This window comes from Choloepus didactylus, chromosome 24, assembly GCF_015220235.1.
Source record: "Choloepus didactylus isolate mChoDid1 chromosome 24, mChoDid1.pri, whole genome shotgun sequence".
NCBI classification, from domain to species: Eukaryota; Metazoa; Chordata; class Mammalia; order Pilosa; family Megalonychidae; genus Choloepus; species Choloepus didactylus.
Window position 1 is genome coordinate 23,924,647 of NC_051330.1, and position 22,577 is coordinate 23,947,223.

A 22,577-nucleotide genomic window follows, 5' to 3' on the forward strand; every position below is an offset into this window, starting at 1 on the left:
AGAAAAAACACAAAATTTGTGACACCATTTTCTGTTAACTCACTCTCAACTAAAAGAAAAATACATACATAGCAGGTCAGCATATAGTCAGTGGAAGTGCAGCAATCTCAGGCTATTCAGAATGTGTCCGTGTGTTTGGGTGGGGAGTGGGAAGTCCAATGCCTGAGGCAGAGCAAAGTGTCAATAGCATGAATTGAATCAATTTGAGATAAGGACATATTATATATATATATATATATATATATATATATATATATATAAAGTAAAAGAGGAAGAGGCCAACTGTTTATTGGTACAACATAAATTATCACATTTAACCTTCACAACAACTCTATGAGGTAAGTTCTTCAGATACAAAAACTCAGCTTAGAATTTGTCCAAGATGATAAAGTAAACAAATATCAGAAACTAAAACAGGAATCCAGCTCTGAATGACTTCAAAGCCCAAGCTCTTTTCACTGTACCATTCTGACCCTACAAGACAGCTATCCAATTGGGAAAAGTTTTTGAGCAGTACTTTTTTAATCTTCTTCAATTACTCCCATCTCTTATAAACCTTCACTCATGGTTTTTTCCTTACATTTTTACAAACCATCTGAGCTCAGATTTCTAATCATGCACTTACTTCTTGCTTTTATTTTCTATTTTAAGTTTGAGATTGAAGAATGTTTTTATCTGCTTAATCTTTTTCTTGTTCAGGAGGCTAAATCTAAAAGTGGGAATTATAGAGGTTTGAAGAGGGGAAAATCACTATTTTACAGAAGGGCCTGGTTTTCTACCTGTTTTTGCAAACAAAGTTTTAATGGAACACAGCCACACCCATTCGTTTACACAGGCATACCTCGTTTTACTGTGCTTTGCATTATGACACTTTGCAGATACTGTGTTTTTTTAAAAATTGAAGGTTTGTGGCAACCCTGCGTTGGGCAAATATATCGGCGCCATTTTTCCAACAGCACCTGCACACTTTGTGTCTCTGTCACATTTTAATTAAGGTATGTACATTGGTTTTTTTTTTTTTCAGACATAATGCTACTGCATACTTAACTTAACAGACTACAGTATAGTGTAAACATAACTTTTATATGCACTGGGAAACCAAGAATTTGTGACTCATTTGCTATATTCACTTTATTGCGGTAGTCTGGAACCGAACCCGCAGTATTTCTGAAGTATGTCTGTATATTGTCAAGTCGAGTAGTTATAGCATAGAATACGTGATCCACAAGCCTAAACTATTTATTGTCTGGGCCTTTATAGAAAAGACAAGTAGGTGTGGGGAAAGGCATTAATCAGAACAGTGCAGAAAACTGCCAGTAGTATGAAGGATGGAGGAGAGGAGAGAGAGTTTGGAAATGTATTTTGGTGAAGGGTCCTTGTAAAGTTTTTCCAATTATAGGGCACTCTCTTAATTGTTTTACTTTAAACAAAGAAAATACTCTAAGGGGAGGAAGTCAGCTTGAAAGCAGTCTCAGTCAATGCTACTTTGGGATGTTCACAGCAAGTCACCTCAGCCAAAAGGCAAAAAAAAAATGTTAATATAGACTCACTAGTTATTCTGGGGGGTATTTTTTTTTTTTTTGGTTTTTAATTTTTATTGAGATTGTTCACATACCATACAATTATCCAAAGATCCAAAGTGGACAGTCAATTGCCCCTGGTATCCTCATACAGCTGTGCATCCATCACCACACTTAATTTTTGTTCAATTTTTAGAAACTTTTCATTACTCCAGACAAGAAATAGGGCAAAAGAAGAAAAAAAAAAGAAAAAGAAACTCGAATCCTCCCATATCCCTAACCAACCCCCCTCCATTGTTGACTCATAGTATTGGTATAGTACATTTGTTACTGTTTATGAATGAACGTTGAAATACAACTAATTGTAGTATATAGTTTGCAATCGGTATATATTTTTTCCCGAGGGGTATTTTAAAGATAATTTTAACAAGGAATATGTATGTGATTATGTTGTGTGTGTCACACATACCCACATTAGGTATGTGGGTGGGATAAAATTGTGGGTTTGGAATAAAATTTCCAATGACAATATCATACACAGATTGTAAAAGTGCTAAATCTCAACCAACTTAAACTGGAGTAAAGATGATGCCTCAAAAAGTGGATCTGATGATGAACAGGTCACTGATGTCAAAGATTCATGTAAAAAGTCTGAACTGCTTAGGAAATGGGAGAATGAAAACAATTATTCAAAATTAATATTACTTTATATATATTATTTTAAATATGTGTGTGCAGCTAAGTTAATACATTAAATAGCTTAAGTAACCATTTGATTATTTTATCTGCATTCTTAGAGCAAGTTAATACAATCAAGTTTTTTCCAATTATTTTATCGGGAAATTATGGGACAGTCTTATAATAATTAGGATCAATGTACAGTCTGCAAAGCCTGAAATATTTACTATCTGGACCTTTAAGTAAAAGTTTGCCTGTTTTAGAGTAAGGTAGGAAAGGCCAAATATTTCCATTACACCATCTTAAATATTTACCTTGACATACTGTTTTGATTTCAGAACATCCAGAAGGTCTCTAACTGGGGCTGAAAGTATGAATTCTGCTGCTATTTCCAGGTCCTAGGATCAAATATATAAAGAAATTTCTTTAGCTTTTTAGAAAGTAAGATAAAAGATAAACAAGAAAAAAAAATAATCAGGACTATTAACTCACCTTCCTTAACATTTTAGCAAATCCAAGTGCTTTGGAGGCCCTTTCTCTAGCTTCATGAAAGAGCTCCTTCAGGGCTCGACTTATCTCTATAACAGATCTCCTGGGAAGGTGATTGAAATCCAGTTAGAATACATTAAGGCACAGTCCAGAGCTGCGAGATATATATAACAATAAAGATGAAGCACATTCCAAATCACATTAATAAATGAAAAGAATGCAGATTTTTTTTTAATGAGAGTAATTATTGTGACTATATTCTGAAACACTCAGCATTTTGCTTCTTGCTGTTTTCTAGAAAACACTTGTGTTCTTTAAATATAAGTAGGGCACATTAAATAACCTTCAAGTAGCAGTAAGTGCAATAGTCCAAAGATTTTATTCTGCTAATTTCTTAGAATTTGAGTTAAGCTCTTGATTTCCAGCTCATAATCTAATTAAAAAAGGAATATATACAGTGGTATGCTGACATTTTAACATTCAGTTATTCAAAAATTATTGCCTATTGTGGTATTTGGTGATTTGATTTCCATGGGGTAAATGCTCCCATCATAGCTGATTTCAAGCTAACCAGTATGATGTCACTGAACAAAGAGCTGGGAAGACATGCACAATTAGCTCTCTCAAGCCAATACAAGCCAACTTTAGCACACCACTGTATGTAAACCCACTTTTTCTATCCAATTCTGGTAAAAACAGTCAACTGGAGCATCATGAGAGACATTCTCTGGGTCATTATCTTAGTTCCTGAATTTCCATGTCAATAATGAATTCAACATAATAACTGTCAAAACTGCAAGACCTTCTGCAAATTGACCCATTCTTTTTCTCAGTTATTCAATATTCTCCCAGATGAGAATCTATAGGAACTTCTTTCCTTAACCCTGGCATAAAGACATGTCAGATGTTCTGAAAGCCAAAATGTGTTTTCCATCAAACTGTGGATGGTGAGAGAAAACATTTCAGTTCTAGAGAATTCAATTCCACTTGAGCATTTGGTAAGACTGCATCACATGAAATGGCTGATACATGGCCACGAAATGGCTATATGCCTGATACACATGCCACAAAAACAATTTCACATGATTCAATATAAATACTACCTGCATGAATTGCAGAAAATGCAACAGATAAATAAGCCATGGTTTCATGGTTTAATGTTCAATAGAGGGGATAAGTTAAGCATAAAAATAACTAAAATGTACCAAATGTCATTAAAACATATTAATGGACAACTATGGGGTTTTTAAAGGGCAGAAAAATAGTGTTTAATTAAAGACATTCTAGAACATGTGGGTGGAGGTAGTTCTACTCACTTTTACTCAACTTAAACTTTCTATTCCTTTCTCTAAAGCACTATTTTATTAGGCTCAAAAAATTCAGAGTTAGCCTCAAAGAAAATTTCACATAAAACCATAACCAAGACATCATATGAAAAGCCCAGGCAACAATAACTAAATTCCTTTAAATCTACTACCCAAATTTTTAAGGTTCAACACAATGTGGTTTAAACAACTCTCATTCTAAGCTTATCACTAAGAGTAAACTACAAGAAATAAGAAATAGGAGAGAAAAGAAAGTGTAACTTCAACCTTATTTCATCTGAAGCACTACTGTCATCAACACTGGTCCAAAATTCAGCACAGCTCTCCTGTAAGCCAAATTCTAAAAAACTTCCTGTAGATTTCAGCAACATTCCTGCAATGTCACTAAGGGAACAAAAAATAACAAAAATAAAACAAAGAAGAAAAGATTCCTTCACTCATATTCTAATTTTTGAATGAAAAACTAACTGAAAGGTTGAGCTAATGATTCAATAATTTAAAAATCAAGAATTTTTTTAGTATAAAATGATGATCAATGTATAAAAGTAGAAGTCTCAATTATGAATTGACCTTTGTTCTATTTCCACAGTTTTTCATTATACATTGTAAAATCCTTAAATTAAATTTGAGTAGTTATGTGATTATTACACAAATGTCATTTCCATCTTAAACACCTTAAACAAATGTTCAAAATGGTATAAAATGGCCTTAAATACATACGTAGGAAAGATTTTTTTAAAGCCTAATAAACCAAATTGTAACATAGAAAAGAGAAGTGAATTCCTCACATGCAACTGTTTTTAAACATTTCCCTCACAATCAGCTTTAATTATTGTCAGTAAGCATGAAATAGACTACATAACTGACGCATCTTGCTGCATATACAATCTAAATACCAGTTTTAAAATGTACCCAAATGTAAAAAAATCAATCTAAATGAGTGCACTAAAAACTCAACAACAGTTTATACAGCTCCATGATGTTCAAGGCAAGGAGCTTATGATCGACTGAGCTGAGGACAGCAGATTAAGTATTCATCCAATAGCAGCTGTGAAGGGAAGTCAGTCCTAGGGGGGTTGTCAGAGGAGAAAGATTGCACTCAGTTGAAGGGCCACGCGTGGTTTCGGGGACAGGAAGCATAGCCTTGTATGAAAAGCAGGGCTTTAATAGGTAAAATAATAATGGGAATAGGGAATCGGGTCAGGAAGAGAATGGAGAAGGGAAAAGGGAGAAGGAAAGTCCAAGACAAACAATAAACACTATCAAAAGGCATGAAGATTTGTTAAATAAGAGGCATATCTGAAAAAAGAAATAATCTAATCTGGAAGGATTTAGAGGATATTTATGCTACAAAGGGTGGTGGAAGATTAGGAAAGCAAATTGGGGCCATTTTGCAGAGGGCTTTGAATGTCTTGCTTAATTTGGCAGGCAAATTTGGTTTGATCTGTAGGCAAAAAGGGTGGGCGATGAACATTTATGAGTGGGAAAGTGACCTGATTACAAATATCCTTTTAGCAAGGGTAGTGTAGTACAAGGATAAACAAGATAGATTTAATCAACAAATATTTATTGAGTGCCTATTATGTACTAGGCAACAGTGAACAAAACAGACAAAATCCCCCCCAGTGAACATAGAAAACCAATAAACAAAATGAACAAGGGAAACGTAAAATGTACAGTATTTCAGATATTGGTAAGTGCTACTGAGAAAACAAAGAAGGAAGAAAGCTAAGGCAAGCTCAAGGGTAGGGATTTCAATTTACGTATTCTGAGAAGTATATTAGGTATATGTGGAAACAAACCTGAAAGCAGTTGGGAAATGAGTCACAAAAATAAGTGGGGGAAGAGCAGTCCAAGCAGAGGGCGCAGCAAGGACAAAGGGCCTGAGGCCAGAACGTGCTGGCCTTCGAGAAAAAATAAGGAAGCCACTGTGACTGGAGTGGAGTAAACACAGGAGGCAGGAGTAGGAAATGAGAACAAAGATATGACAAGTGAGACAGTCAGGCCTTGTGGGCCATTTTTAGGCACTCTCACTTTTCCTGGATAAGAAAGGAGGCCACTGGAGTGTTTTGACAGGAGAGAAATGTGGTCTGATGTACGCTTTGACAAGATCACACTGGCTGTCGTGTTGAGAATAAACTATAAGGGGATAAAGGCAGAAGCAGGAAGATCACTTAGCTACTGCAATATAATAGGAGAGAATATAATATATTCTGCAATATAATAGGAGAGAAATGACAACTTGGTCAAAGGGGTAATATGGGGTGGTGAGCAGAGGTCACTCGGCTTCACTATACCCTGAAGGGGCACCTAACAAAGCAGAGAAAGGAAGTCAGGGGTCCATTCCAAGTTTGAGTGAACCTGGAAGAAACAGCATGTGAAGCAGAAACTTGCTGCTATAATACACCAGACGAGAAGCAACGGAGTCCTGAACTAGAAGAGGAGAAGTCAGTAAGACCCATAGAAAGGGGCAGTGAGAAAGCCCTGTGAACTTCTCAAAACAAGGAACATGAAGGCGAAGGTCAGAGACTTAAGCAAACTGCAGAATGTTAAGAGTCTGCACTATAGGGAATGTAAAGAACAAGGAAAAAATAAAAACAAAAAAGACTGACAGGAGGAAATGAAGGTACAATGAAATTACTTAACATGAATTTGTGCTGAAACTAAACAGTAACTGGATTTTTTAAAAAATTTACTTTCTTTAACAAAGTTAGACAGCCTAGACACAAAATGCAAACAGAAGGTACTACAGGCAAAGGAGAACCAAGAAAGATTAAGATGGGGAGAAATTCTGAAAATAATAGTGAATGCATTTTTTTTAAAAGGCTGACTATGGCACCAGGCTGAACAGGAAAGCAAGGGAAGTCAGATTGGGGATCACAGCCTGAAGGACTGAGCATTATAAGACAAGAGCAAGTTTACTGCTCACTCAAAGTAAGGATAGAGAAGACATGAAAAAGAACTGGAGGTTAGGATCCAAAAGGTAACACAAAATTTTCAGATACTGAGTATGGTACAGAGTTTGCTGGAGTTGAGAACAATGAGGCTCTAGTTAGGAGAGTACTCAACATGAAAGATAAAGCTCTAAAGAATGCATGCAGAGTGTCAGAGTGTGGGGAAGAAAATATGAACCTGGTACAAAAAACTTTACACAAAGAAGGCAGAAGAAATAAAATGACTCATGAGGCAAGTAAGAAAAGGCAGCACAAACAGAACAGCAGAATCTAAAGCAGAAATGAATACTGATCCTCACTGAGCCAGTCAGTCAAAGATGTAATGGTCACCAGGAGACTGCTCAAATGCACCCTCAATTCAACCTATGTGGACCTGTACTCAAGAAATCACATTGATTTCCTAGAACAAACACATCAGTGACCACACTTCCCTCCTTGTGACTATCTTTGGTTTACATTTCCATTCTTTCACCACATATAAACCCGCTTCCAAAGGGATTGTGTGATTAGTATTACAGTCCCAAAACAGTATCTGTGAAAATATATGCCTCTTAAGACCCTGCAGGTCCCCACCAAGACTGATAAATTCAAGTCTGTTCTACTCTTAAGAGGACTTAGATTCTGCTTCTTGTTAAATATAACCAAGGGGGTTTACTCTAAGGCTTGGTTTCTCAAACCTCAGTACTACCGACATTTTGGGTGGGTAATTTTTTGTGGGAGGCTGTCCTGTGCATTGTAGAATCTATACAAGCATCCCTGGCCTCTCCCCTCCCAACCATGACAATCAACTATGTTTCCAGACAATGTCAAATGTCCCCTAGGAGAACCCCTGCTCTAAGAGTAACCAGCCTTTGGGAGAGAGCGCCTAATAAATATGACCGATTGTAATTTTAAAATAAACATTTAAATGTGTAGGAGAAATATGAGCAAATTGGGAGTGAGGCTGAGAGTGAGGAAGTCATGTCCTACCAGAAGAGTTTTCCAGCCTGTGCTTCTCCTCCCCGTATGTAATGAGTTATTTCTTTGGTGAAACTCCATTCTTCTTCCAACAGATTTTTTAAACTATGGGATGCCTGAGGTAACTGCTGTAGCATTTGGATCCAGCTTCTCATGTAATCAAAATATACCTTAAAATAAAAAAAATGTAGACATTTCAGAGCAGAATTCAGCAACTCACAACTCTCACCTATATTGTCATGACAGCTATGAACCAAAGGGTAAGGCGAAAGAGAGACTGTTAAAACGTGCAATGCTGAGAAACAAGGCTGTTCACTATTGGTTAGCTGAACATCTAAATGAAGATATTTTTAAAGTACACAATTCAGCTCTTCGGCAACTTAATACATTATTCATAACCCCTCCAAATTTTAAGAAAACTAAAATGATCATGATGAACAGAAAAGCACAATAAAGAAAGTTTTAAAAAATTCAAAATAAAGGCTTCCAGAAATTTTCATTATTAATATATTACAACTCATTCCTTTAAGAGGCTGGGATATTTATTTGTTAGAATTATACATACTGTAACTTTAGAGAGTATTTCATGTACAGAGAGAGATGAGGAAATGAGCACATTTCTTCCCACCATCCCAACCCCATATCCCAATTTTTATGATAAAATTTTTACATTTTCAAGGTTTCAGATATACACATTACGATTTATAACCAAATTATCCAATTGTTCTGAAGTGGGGTTCATGCCCACAAGTCCTATTACAACAGCTTCCTTATTCCCAAATTCTTATTCTCTGTTGGTTAGTAAGGTTACTGTCGAGTATTTTTTTTTTCAATTTAAAATTTGACTGTTTATTCCTCCAAAAAAAAAAAAAAAAGCCCCATGCCCCTTATACTCCCCATTATTGCATTATTGACATTTAGCATTTGTACAGTACCTTTGTTACAGTTGATGAAAGAATATGACAATATTACTGTTAACTATAGTCCATACTTTGCATTAGTTGTATTTTTTTCCATACCACCACCCTGTTATTAATGCCTTGTAATAGTGACATGTATTTGTTCTAGTTCATGGAAGAACATTCTTATATTTGTACTATTAACCACCTTCATTGTCCACAACAGGGTTCACTGTGTTATACAGTCCTATGTTTTATCCTCTAGCTTTCTTTCTACTGACATACATGACCCTAAACTTCCCCTGTCAACCATAAACACACCCATAATGCAGCACTGTTAATTGCATTCAAGATAATTTGCTACCATCACCTCTAGCCATTTCCAAACATTTACAATCAACCTTATTAAAAATTCTGTTCAATTTAAGCATCAGCTCCCCATTCTCTACCCTCATTCTGTTTCCTGGTAACCTATAGTCTAGATTTAACTCCATGAGTTTGCTCATTATAATTAGTTTATATTAGTGAGATCATACAATATTTGTCCTTTTGTGTCTGGCTTATTTTACTCAACATAATGTCCTCAGGGTTCATCCATGTTGTTGCATGCTTCTGGACATCATTTCTTCTTACACTTGAATAATATTCCATTGTATGTATATACCACATTTTGTATATCCATTCATCAGTTGATGGACACTTAGGTTATTTCCATCTTTTGGCAATTGTGAATAATGCTGCCATGAACTGCTTTCAGTTCTTCTGAGTATATACCTATGTGGTGGTTTGACATGCTGTTGTTACCCCAGAAAAGGGCATGTTCTTTTTTTTTTTTTTTTTTAAAATCTTCATTTTATTGAGATATATTCACATACCATGCAGTCATACAAAACAAATCATACATTTGATTGTTCACAGTACCATTACATAGTTGTACATTCATCACCTAAATCAATCCCTGACATCTTCATTACCACACACACAAAAATAATAAGAATAATAATTAAAGTGAAAAAGAGCAATTGAAGTAAAAAAGAACACTGGGTAACTTTGTATCTTTGTTTGTTTGTTTCCTTCCCCTATTTTTCTACTCATCCATCCATAAACTAGACAAAGTGGAGTGTGGTCCTTATGGTTTTCCCAATCCCATTGTCACCCCTCATAAACCACATTGTTATACAATTGTCTTCGAGATTCATGGGTTCTGGGTTGTAGTTTGATAGTTTCAGGTATCCACCAGCTACCCCAATTCTTTAGAACCTAAAAAGGGTTGTCTAAATTGTGCGTAAGAGTGCCCACCAGAGTGACCTCTCGGCTCCTTTTGGAATCTCTCTGCTACTGAAGCGTATTTCATTTCCTTTCACATCCCTCTTTTGGTCAAGAAGATGTTCTCCGTCCCACGATGCCAGCTCTACATTCCTCCCTGGGAGTCATATTCCACGTTGCCAGGGAGATTCACTCCCCTGGGTGTCTGATCCCACGTAGGGGGGAGGGCAGTGATTTCACCTTTCAAGTTGGCTTAGCTAGAGAGAGGGGGCCACATCTGAGCAACGAAGAGGCATTCGGGAGGAGGCTCTTAGGCACAATTATAGGGAGGCCTAGTCTCTCCTTTGCAGCAACCGTCTTCCCAAGGGTAAAACCTGTGGTAGAGGGCTCAACCCATCAAACCACCAGTTCCCTATGTCTGTGGTCATGTTAGCAACCATTGAGGTGGGGTAGGCCAATACCCCTGCATTCTCCACAGGCTCCTTAAGGGGGCACTACATATTTTTTTCCTTGTTTTTTTTTTGTTTTTGTTTTTTTTAACCTTTTTCTCCTTTTTAAATCAACTGCATGGAAAAAAAATTTAAAAAAAAAAAAAAGAAAGAAAGAAAAACATACAATAAAAGAACATTTCAAAGAGACCGTAACAAGGGTGTAAGAAAAAGACAACTAACCTAAGATAAGTGCTTTACTTCCAACCTGTTCCTACTTTACCCCAAGAAAGTTACATAATATAGCAACATTTCTGTGAACTTGCTCCTACTATATCCATCAGAAATTAACAGACCATAGTCATTCCTGGGCATCCCCAGAACGTTAAATAGCATATCTGTTCTTCTTGGATTACTGTTCCCACTTCCTTAATTGCTCTCTATTGCTAGTTCCCCTACATTCTACATTATAAACCATTTGTTTTACATTTTTCAAAGTTCACATTAGTGGTAGCATATACTATTTTTCTTTCTGTGCCTGGCTTATTTCACTCAGCATTATGTCTTCAAGGTTCATCCATGTTGTCATATGTTTCACGAGATCGTTCCTTCTTACTGCCGCGTAGTATTCTATCGTGTGTATATACCACATTTTATTTATCCACTCATCTGTTGAAGGACATTTGTGTTGTTTCCATCTCTTGGCAATTGTGAATAATGCTGCTATGAACATTGGCGTGCAGATATCTGTTCGTGTCACTGCTTTCCGATCTTCCGGGTATATACCGAGAAGTGCAATCGCTGGATCGAATGGTAACTCTATTTCTAGTTTTCTAAGGAACTGCCAGACTGACTTCCAGAGTGGCTGAACCATTATACAGTCCCACCAACATTGAATAAGAGTTCCAATTTCTCCACATCCCCTCCAGCATTTGTATTTTCCTGTTTGTTTAATGGCAGACACTCTAATAGGTGTTAGACGGTATCTCATTGTGGTCTTAATTTGCATCTCTCTAATAGCTAGTGAAGCTGAACATTTTTTCATGTGTTTCTTGGCCATTTGTATTTCCTCTTCAGAGAACTGTCTTTTCATATCCTTTGCCCATTTTATAATTGGGCTGTCTGTACTATTGTCATTGAGTTGCAGGATTTCTTTATATATGCAAGATATCAGTGTTTTGTCAGATACATGGTTTCCAAAAATTTTTTCCCATTGAGTTGGCTGCCTCTTTACCTTTTTGAGAAATTCCTTTGAGGTGCAGAAACTTCTAAGCTTGAGGAGTTCCCATTTATCTATTTTCTCTTTTGTTGCTTGTGCTTTGGGTGTAAAGTCTAGGAAGTGGCCACCTAATACAAGGTCTTGAAGATGTTTTCCTACATTATCTTCTAGGAGTTTTATGGTACTTTCTTTTATATTGAGATCTTTGGTCCATTTTGAGTTAATTTTTGTGTAGGGTGTAAGGTAGGGGTCCTCTTTCATTCTTTTGGATATGGATATCCAACTCTCCCAGCCCCATTTGTTGAATACACCATTATGACCCAGTTCAGTGACTTTGGGGGCCTTATCAAAGATCAGTCGGCCATAGATCTGAGGGTCTATCTCTGAATTCTCAATTCGATTCCATTGATCTATATGTCTATCTTTGTGCCAGTACCATGCTGTTTTGGCAACTGTGGCTTTATAATAAGCTTCAAAGTCAGGGAGTGTAAGTCCTCCCACTTCGTTTTTCTTTTTTAGAGTGTCTTTAGCAATTCGAGGCATCTTCCCTTTCCAAATAAATTTGATAACTAGCTTTTCCAAGTCTGCAAAGTAGGTTGTTGGAATTTTGATTGGGATTGCATTGAATCTGTAGATGAGTTTGGGTAGAATTGACATCTTAATGACATTTAGCCTTCCTATCCATGAACATGGAATATTTTTCCATCTTTTAAGGTCCCCTTCTATTTCTTTTAGTAGAGTTATGTAGTTTTCTTTGTATAGATCTTTTACATCTTTGGTTAAGTTTGTTCCTAGGTACTTGATTTTTTTAGTTGCTATTGAAAACGGTATCTTTTTCTTGAGTGTCTCTTCAGTTTGTTCATTTCTAGCATAAAGAAACATTACTGACTTATGTGCATTAATCTTGTATCCCGCTACTTTGCTAAATTTGTTTATTAGCTCTAGTAGCTGTGTCGTCAATTTCTCAGGGTTTTCCAGATATAAGATCATATCATCTGCAAACAATGACAGTTTTACTTCTTCTTTTCCAATTTGGATGCCTGTTATTTCTTTGTCTTGCCAGATTGCCCTGGCTAGCCCTTCCAGCACAATGTTGAATAACAGTGGTGACAGCGGGCATCCTTGTCTTGTTCCTGATCTTAGAGGGAAGGCTTTCAGTCTCTCACCATTGAGTACTATGCTGGCTGTGGGTTTTTCATATATGCTCTTTATCATGTTGAGGAAGTTTCCTTCCATTCCTACCTTTTGAAGTGTTTTTATCAAAAAGGGCTGTTGGGTTTTGTCAAATGCTTTTTCAGCATCTATTGAGATGATCAATTGATTTTTCCCTTTTGACTTGTTAATGTGTTGTAATACATTGATTGATTTTCTTATGTTGAACCATCCTTGCATGCCTGGAATGAACCCCACTTGGTCATGGTGTATGATTTTTTTAATGTGTCTTTGGATTCGATTTGCAAGTATTTTGTTGAGGATTTCTGCATCTATATTCATTAGGGAGATTGGCCGGTAGTTTTCCTTTTTTGTAGCATCTTTGCCTGGTTTTAGTATTAGATTGATGTTAGCTTCATAAAATGAGTTAGGTAGTGTTCCATTTTCTTCAATGTTTTGAAAGAGTTTGAGTAAGATTGGTGTCAGTTCTTTCTGGAAAGTTTGGTAGAATTCCCTTGTGAAGCCATCTGGCCCTGGGCATTTATTTGTGGGAAGATTTTTGATGACTGATTGGATCTCTTTGCTTGTGATGGGTTGATTGAGGTCTTCTATTTCTTCTCTGCTCAGTCTAGGTTGTTCATATGTTTCCAGGAAATTGTCCATTTCCTCTACATTATCCAGTTTGTTGCCATACAGTTGTTCATAGTATCCTCTTATAATTTTTTTAATTTCTTCAGGATCTGCAGTTATGTCACCTTTTCATTCATTATTTTGTTTATATGGGTCTTCTCTCTTTTTGATTTTGTCAGTCTAGCTAGGGGCTTGTCAATCTTGTTGATCTTCTCAAAGAACCAACTTTTGGTGATATTTATCCTCTCTATTGTTTTTTTGTTCTCTATGTCATTTATTTCTGCTTTAATCCTTGTTATTTCTTTTCTTCTACTTGGTTTAGGATTGGTCTGCTGTTCACTTTCTAGCTTCTTCAGTTGATCCATTAGTTCTTTGATTTTGGCTATTTCTTCCTTTTTAATATATGTGTTTAGTGCTATAAATTTCCCCCTCAGCACTGCTTTTGCTGCATCCCTTAGGTTTTGGTATGTTGTGTTCTCATTTTCATTTGTCTCTACATATTTAGCAATTTCTCTTGCTATTTCTTCTTTAACCCACTGATTGTTTAGGAGTGTGTTGTTTAACCTCCAGGTATTTGTGGATTTTCTAAGTCTCTGATGGTTATTGACTTCTAATTGTATTCCATTGTGGTCAGAGAATGTGCTTTGAATAATTTCAATCTTTTTAAATTTATTGAAGCTTGTTTTATGTCCCAGCATATGATCTATTCTGGAGAAAGTTCCGTGAGCACTAGAAAAGTATGTGTATCCTGGTGATTTGGGATGTAATGTTCTGTATATGTCTGTTAAATCTAATTCATTTATCAGATTGTTTATGTTTTCAATTTCCTGATTGGTCCTCTGTCTGGTTGATCTATCTATAGGAGAGAGTGATGTGTTGAAGTTTCCCACAATTATTGTGGAAACATCAATTGCTTCCTTTAGTATTGCCAGTGTTTCTCTCATGTATTTTGTGGCACCTTGACTGGGTGCATAGACATTCACGATTGTTATTTCTTCTTGCTGAATTGCCCCTTTTATTAGTATGTAGTGGCCTTCTTTGTCTCTCAAAACATCCCTGCATTTGAAGTCTATTTTATCTGAGATTAATATTGCTACACGTGCTTTCTTTTGGCTGTAGCTTGCATGAAATATTTTTTTCCATCCTTTCACTTTCAATTTCTTTGTGTCCCTGTGTCTAAGATGAGTCTCTTGTATGCAACATATTGATGGTTCATTTTTTTTGATCCATTCTGTGAATCTATATCTTTTAATTGGGGAGTTTAATCCATTTACATTCAACATTATAACCGTGAAGGCATTTCTTGAATCAGCCATCTTATCCTTTGGTTTATGTTTGTCATATATATTTTTCCACTCTCTATATTAATATCCTTTATTGTACCCATACCAAATCTCTTTAGTACTGAACCTTTCTCCAAGTCTCTCTGTCGTTTCTTTGTTTCTCTGTCTGTAGGGCTCCCTTTAGTATCTCCAGTAGGGCAGCTCTCTTGTTAGCAAATTCTCTCAGCATTTGTTTGTGTGTGAAAAATTTAAGTTCTCCCTCAAATTTGAAGGAGAGCTTTGCTGGATAAAGTATTCTTGGTTGGAAATATTTCTCACTCAGAATTTTACATATATCATGCCACTGCCTTCTCGCCTCCATGGTGGCTGCTGAGTAGTCACTACTTAGTCTTATACTGTTTCCTTTGTATGTGGTGAATTGCATTTCTTTTGCTGCTTTCAGAACTTGCTCCTTCTCTTCTGTGTTTGCCAGTGTGATCAGAATATGTCTCGGAGTGGGTTTATTTGGATTTATTCTATTTGGAGTTCGCTGAGCATTTATGATTTGTGTATTTATGTTGTTTAGAAGATTTGGGAAGTTTTTCCCAACAATTTCTTTGAATACTCTTCCTAGACCTTTACCCTTTTCTTCCCCTTCTGGAACACCAATGAGTCTTATATTAGGACGTTTTATATTATCTATCATATCCCTGAGGTCCGTTTCAATTTTTTCAATTTTTTTCCCCATTCTTTCTTTTATGCTTTCATTTTCCATTCTGTCATCTTCCAGGTCACTGATTCGTTGTTCAACTTACTCCAGTCTTGTACTATGAGTGTCCAGAATATTTTTAATTTGGTCAACAGTTTCTTTAATTTCCATAAGATCGTCTATTTTTTAATTTAGTCTTGCAATGTCTTCTTTATGCTCTTCTAGGGTCTTCTTGATATCCTTTGTATTCTGTACTATGGTCTCATTGTTCATCTTTAGTTCTTTGAGTAGCTGCTCTAGGTGCTGTGTCTCTTCTGATCTTTTGAATTGGGTGCTTGGGCTTGGGTTATCCATATCGTCTTGTTTTTTCACATGCTTTATAATTTTCTGTTGTTTTTGGCCTCGTGGCATTTGCTGAACTTGATAGGGTTCTTTTAGGATGTGTAGACCAATTGAAGTCCTTATCTCTAATTTATCAGAGCTACAGCTTCGTGGTGTACACTTTCTCTAACTAACCAGCAGGTGGCGTCCACGAGCCACTGTTCTCCACAAGCCAGTTCTCCCCTGCTTTGCCTTTGTGGTGAGTGGGGGAGTGAATCTTGTGAGGTCCAATTGGTGTACCAAGCTTGCGTGTGTAGTTGGTGTTGCCCGCCCTGTATATGGGGCGTGTTTCTGGGCAGTCATGGAGGGGGGGTGGCTCTAACAATCAAATCTCCCTGGAGATCCTGGAGTTTTAAAGCTGCTGCAATAGTCTAATCCTTCAGTTCAGTCCTGCCACAGTTTGTCTCTGCCACTAACCCACAAGTCCTTGGTATTGGCGTATGGCTCCTGAGACTTGCAAGTGGGTCCCTCTTCCAGGCTGTGCACCCCCTGGTCCTCTGTTGAGGGATGACTGTGCTATGTCACAGGTGAGTGCTGTCCCCCCAGGGCAGTTATGGGCTGCTGGGCTGTGTAGGGAGGCTCCCAGTCTGCTGAAATGATGGCTGAATGGGGCTTTGTTAATTCACACTGCTCCACCTTCCCAGCTCTGGGACAATCAGCTGAGGTTGCAGGGAAGGCTAATGTCCATGCCCAGTTTTGTGGAGTGTGCCTGTTATTTGAAGCACTTCCGTCACACTGGGTTGTCTGGGGCAGCTCTGGTCTATGGGGCTGGCGACAGGCAGGAGTGTTTCCTGTCCACCAGGATGATGGCTCTGAGCAGACACACCCCTTTTCTTGGGAAGTTGTGGTGTTTAGTGAATTTCCTCAGCCACTGGATTATTGCCTTTTGTCTCAGAGCTCTCCTAGTTCTGCTCTTGTCTTGACCTGCCCAAATTGCAAGTCTTTGAAGCTTTCTGTATTGGGCTTCTTAGAGTAATTGTTTCAGAAAAAGAAAAAAGGATTACAAAAAAAAAAAAAAAAAAAAGGGCCCTCCTCACAGATCTAATGCGTTATTGAAATGCTAAGAGACAAAGCAATTAGGGCCATTAAGGAAAGGTCCACAGGGCAGAGAGATCAGCTTTTCTTCGGGATTTGCATATGAGCCTGAGGGCCTGAGCTCTGCCCTTCCCCTTTCTATGTTTACCAGAACTCCAAAAATCCTCCACTTTTATTTTGGAGTTTTTCGTGCTGTTTTTTTCTATGTCTGTCTCCTCTCTGCTGGGCTGGCTGCTCTCAGATTCTCTGGTGTCTGGTCTCAGTCTATCTATGGTTGGAGTTTGGATCAGTAAAATGAGTTTCCGATAAGGGCTGCCACTGCAGTTCTCCCTTTTCCTTCCCGGAGCTGACAGCCCCTCCTCCCACGGAACTGAGCCTGGCAGGGAGGGGCGCGGGCCCCTGGCCGCAAAAACTTACAGATTTCGCTGATCTCAGCAGTTCCACATTTTCATGAGTGTTGTATGAAGTATGCCCAAAGTCAGATTGCTCTGTGGTGTCCAGTCCACGCAGTCCCTGGCTTTCTACCTACTTTCCTGGAGGAGTAACTAAAACGTACAGCTCACCAATCTGCCATCTTGCCCCGCCTCCCAAGTACTTTTTTTCAAGACAGGTTCACAATTGCTATACTACAAAAAAAAAAACTACCTTCTGTGACCATTTTACTTAAAGGCTAACTTGACTGGGTATAAAATATTTGCGTCAAAAGCTCTCTCCCTCCAAACTTTTAAGATGTGAATTTACTACCTTCTAACTACTGAGTATCCAGCCTCATCTCCCGCTGCCACCACTCCCCCACACTTTGAAAGTGACCTGCTTTCTCTGCTTAGATATTCATAGGATTCTTTCTCTGTTCTTGGATGTCACTTATTTCACCAGGTTCAGTCTTAAGTGTTCACTATTTGGAAAAACTTTTTCTGAGATCCAGTAATAACTTTCAATAAGCAATTTCATATCTTTTGTTTATTTCAAGAACATTTTCTTCTGTTATATCTTGGAAAGCTTTTGGGTCCTCCATCATCCCCAGGCTGTGCAGCATGAATCTGCAGTCCTGCCTCCATTATGAAAATAGCCATGCACGTGGACCCAATGATTTACGAGTCTGCCATCTTCTTCTCCATATGAAACAAGTCTCTTAAATATCAGGCACAGAACCTCCTCTTACTTTTTCAAGTGCTCCCCCATATCCTTGACTGCCTTGAAACCTGGATTTCTCCTGAAGACACCACTTCCCCCTTAAGCCCTGTCAAGGGACAACTGTTTCATTACAACCTCAAGGTCTGCAAATGTTCAATATATTCTTGCTTCCCACTGCTACTTTCAAACTACTACTCACACACATTCTTAGTTTAAAACAAAACAAAACACCTAACTCTCCTCCTTTAAGACTGAGGTCATCAGCCAAGGGAAGAGATGTTTATTTGGTGCAGGCTCTGTATTTCCTAACAATATAACTTCTACAGTCAGTTTGTTCAAACACCACAATTACATGGAACTTTGACTAGGAAGTTAGGTATGGTAGGTGTGAATAGGTTAGAGTGAAATAGCGACATATCCCAAAGTAATTTGGACAGAGAATAAAAATACGTATGCAGGACCCCCCTGAAGAGCTGGGGGAAAATCAGAAGTGCTGGACTTCCTCACCTGGACTGTTGCTGATGTTCTCACAAACATAGAGGACAGACGGCTTGGTATACTGAGCCCTCTATCTTGGGGCTTGCCCTTATGAAGCTCGTTATTGCAAAGGAGAGGCTAAACCTGCTTATAATTGTGCCTAAGAGCCTCCCCAAGTACCTCTTTGTTGCTCAGATGTGTCCCTCTCTCTCTAACTAAGCCACCTTGGCAGGTGATCTCACCAGGGGTGTAAATCTCTCCGGCAATGCAGGATATGGCTCTCAGGGACGAATCTGGACCCAGCATCAAGGGATTGAGAACATCTTCTTGACCAAAAGGAGGATGTGAAATGAAATGAAATAAAGCCTCAGTGGCTGAGAGATTCCAAATGGAGTCAAGAGGTCACTCTGGTGGGCATTCTTATGCACTATATAGACAACACTTTCTAGGTTTTAATGTACTGGAATAGCTAGAAGTAAATACCTGAAACTACCAAACTCAACCCAGTAGCCTTGACTCTTGAAGATGACTGTATAACAATGTAGCTTACAAGGGGTGACAGTGTGATTGAGAAAACCTTGTGGATTGCACTCCCTTCACCCAGTGTTCAGATGGATGAGTAGAAAAATGGGGACAAAAACTAAATGAAACATAGGGTGGGATGGGGGGGATGATTTGGGTGTTCTTTTTTACTTTTATTTTTTATTCTTACTCTGATTCTTTCTGGTGTAAGGAAAATGTTCAAAAATAGATTGGGGTGATGGATGCATAACTGTATGATGGTGCTGTGAACGGCTGCCTGCACACCATGGAAGACTGTATGGTCTGTGAATATATCTCAATAAAACTGAATTTAATTAACAAAAAAAGAAAAGATTGAGGTCATCAGAAGAACCATCATCTTTCCCTTCTGTACTGTCATCTACTGAGTCCCAGTTACCTGCATTAGGCTGAGACCTCATTTGTTAGACTTTGACACCTGACTTAAGTCTTCTCTGCATCCCAGGCTCAGCCTACATGGTGTGTGAATTCATAGCCATGTGGATGACCCATCTAACACCCTTTCAGTTCAGCCCCTTGATCATCTTTATTTCCAGCGACTTTTCTCCACTTCTAAATTTCATCTTGGGCTGTATCATTATAACTACTCCATCCACACAAAATCACCAAATACCCTAGTGCTAAAACCCCTTTCTCCTTGTAGCATACTTGTTCACTACTCCTGTTACCACGATTCCCATAGCCTTATCTGAACTCCAGTCCACTGATTCCTCTCTTTCTCCAATCTACTATCCCACCTCCTGCCCACACCCCCTCCCCCGCTTTCCTCCTTATTCAATTTAGAGTCCACGGGTTTATCATTTTAACAGCACTCTGTCAGTATGCTAAATTCCCCTGTCACATCCTACTGTGCCACTCCTCACTGCCTTATCACCTCATCCATCTGTCAAAATCCCAAAACTAGATAAGCCCAAATATCTCAGTCTCCATGCCCACACTCATGAAGCTGAGATCCAGGAGAAAGTCTCATGACAGAGAAGAATGGTTATTCTCCCCAATCACAATCACTAACTACATGGCCTACAGCATTTCTTGTAATAATATTTATAGCTCTACTCAACTCATTTTTCTTTTCTCTACAACCACTAGTTCAAAACTTCTCCATTTTCCTTAAAACCACTCATTCTCAGCAGACGATCTCACCTCTTTTACCAAAAAAAAAAAAAACAAAGAAGTCATAAGATATAAAATTTTTCATTTTCCCGGTACCAAAAATACAAACCTAAATTCTGTCACATTCTGCCGTCCTTCCCTTTTACAGTAGAGAAGCTAACCTGCCTCCTAATTCCAACGCTTGTGTTTTGGAACCCATGTCCTCATGGCTGCCTGAGGAAACTCACTCTCTATTTTTCCTTTTCTCTCAAATATGTTTATCTCTTTTCCTTTAATTACATCATCTCCAAAAGCTTTCCAAATGGTCTCAGGTCTCTTCAACTTAACCCTCACTGAACCCATAAACTTCAACACTCTCCTAAAATGCACAAGCTGAACATCCAGCAGCCACTCTCAAGACTTCCCCCATATCCAGCCACTGAGTCCTGCCAATTTCAAATCCTAAATTTCTTTTGAATCTTTATACTTCTTTCTATAAATATATATCATACCACTCTAAATCCAAAGACTATCAGATGTACTACTGAAATAGCCTCTAATGGTTCTTTTCGTATCCACTCTGGACCCCTCCAATCTGTTCAAATTGCAGCCAGAATGATCCCTTCAAAATGCTTTCTTTGGAAACTTCGTTCCTGCCATGCTCCCTCCCACCACAGGGAATTTGCAGATGGTGCCATCTCTGTCAGAAAGTTTGCTTCTTTATATATATTTTTTAATTTAAAAAGCAGAGAAGCAGAAAGAAAAATATACTAACAAATATCACCCATAATGAACACATCAATATTTTGTCATATTTGTTTTGGGTATTTTTTCAATAAGAACTAATACATCATAAAGTTAATTACTCCTTTGTTTCTCTCTTTTGTCCTATTTCTTTCCTTCCCCCCAGAAGCAACAATTATGAATTTAGTATGTTACCTTTTAGTTTATATGCTTTTTATTATATATATGCTATACAGCATTGTTTTGTGTAAGTTTTTAAAATTTCCATAAATTGGATCATAATATGCATGTCAATCTTCAGATAAATTCCCATGCCCCTTCTATAAGACTATTAGTATCTATAAGACTTTGTGCCTCTCCTTTATAGCACTTTTCATAGTTTCAATTGCATGTCTGTATGATTATTTAATTAATAACCACTTTCCCATTATTCTTAAATTCTGAGTTTATACTCATTGAATCCACAGTACGTAGCATGATGCCTCAACACAGTAGACACCCGATGTGTGTGAAATGAAAAACTGATTTTTTTAACTGCTCCTTTTTTATTATTCTAAAAGAACATGAATTACACATATGCTTGCTTTCCCTGTGTGTCTTCTACAACTACCATATCTTATTATTTCCACTTTTTACTCTTTTTCAATTTTTTATGTGATTTCCTTGAGTCTGTCTATCACAAGTTCCTACATCATATATTCTGTTCATTCTTTTGGTTATTCTGAGGCTAGGATCAAGGGCAACAACCTGTGATAGCTCACAGCTCAATTTAAGTGTGTTTGCCTCAAAGGCTCACCAAGTCTATTAAATTTCTTTTGCCCTACATGCATAAGCACCTCATTTTTTCTTTGCAAACAGAAAGACAATAAAACACAGAGTAAAGTCCCTTAAGTCAAGACTCTCTGTATCGTAACATGGTAGTCACTGATTCTCCTACCTCTTTTAACCTAGCATTCATTCAAAGTCTTCCTGGCTAACAGGTTACATCACAGACAATAAAAATGCCTCTACATATGCTCCTTCTGTCTTGCAGATCTGCAGTCTATAACAGGACATCTATGGAGACATCTCTTACTTCTCTCATGAACTTCTCATACTCCTAGATATCACAGTTCTAATTAATCACTGAATGGGCCCCCCATGTCTAAGGAAGATATATTTAGAGCCTTGTGCCCATATTCATTTTAATCTAAATTTCAAGGCAAATAATTAATAGTTTTGTTTTGCTTTGTTTTGAATTTGGGAGGTAAGGGATGGATAGTGTGGCAATTCTCTCCTTTACCAAACAGAAATTTTTCATTACTTGTCATTCTTTTTGCCAGTTTTGGTAGGTTTCAAGAGAAGGGTGTGGTGGTAAACATCACTTGATGCCAACCCAATAGCCATTCTCTTCTTCCCTTCCTTCTTAAGAAAAACTCTGATTTTGTTTGGGCTCCCTCAGTCCACAAGCCATGCCCTTGCCCCGATCCTTCCAGGGCACTATGGTACACAATTTTAAAACCATTTATAATTTCTAGTTTCTTCATCTATGAAATTATAGGGATTACACTAAGGAAGATTATGTAGCAAAGCCAAAAGGATCAGAGTATTTCTAAAGCAATATACCTACAGTTGTTATTGTTTCCTATATCATTTCAACAACCTGTCACTTTATATAATCAACTC

The 22,577-nt window shown here is 37.8% G+C and overlaps 1 protein-coding gene across 1 annotated transcript in view; it reads right to left on the reverse strand.

The window, feature by feature from the left end:
* The window catches only part of LOC119519960 (mitogen-activated protein kinase kinase kinase 4-like), a 73,417-nt gene that overhangs the window by 45,946 nt on the left and 4,894 nt on the right, over positions 1-22,577 (reverse strand). Inside the window, exons 3-6 of the mRNA XM_037817678.1 lie at positions 7,936-8,093; positions 4,280-4,396; positions 2,691-2,790; positions 2,513-2,596 (exon numbers count right to left, since the gene is read on the reverse strand). Coding sequence (XP_037673606.1) covers positions 2,513-2,596; positions 2,691-2,790; positions 4,280-4,396; positions 7,936-8,093 — 459 coding nt within the window. The remainder of the gene's footprint in view (positions 1-2,512; positions 2,597-2,690; positions 2,791-4,279; positions 4,397-7,935; positions 8,094-22,577) is intronic.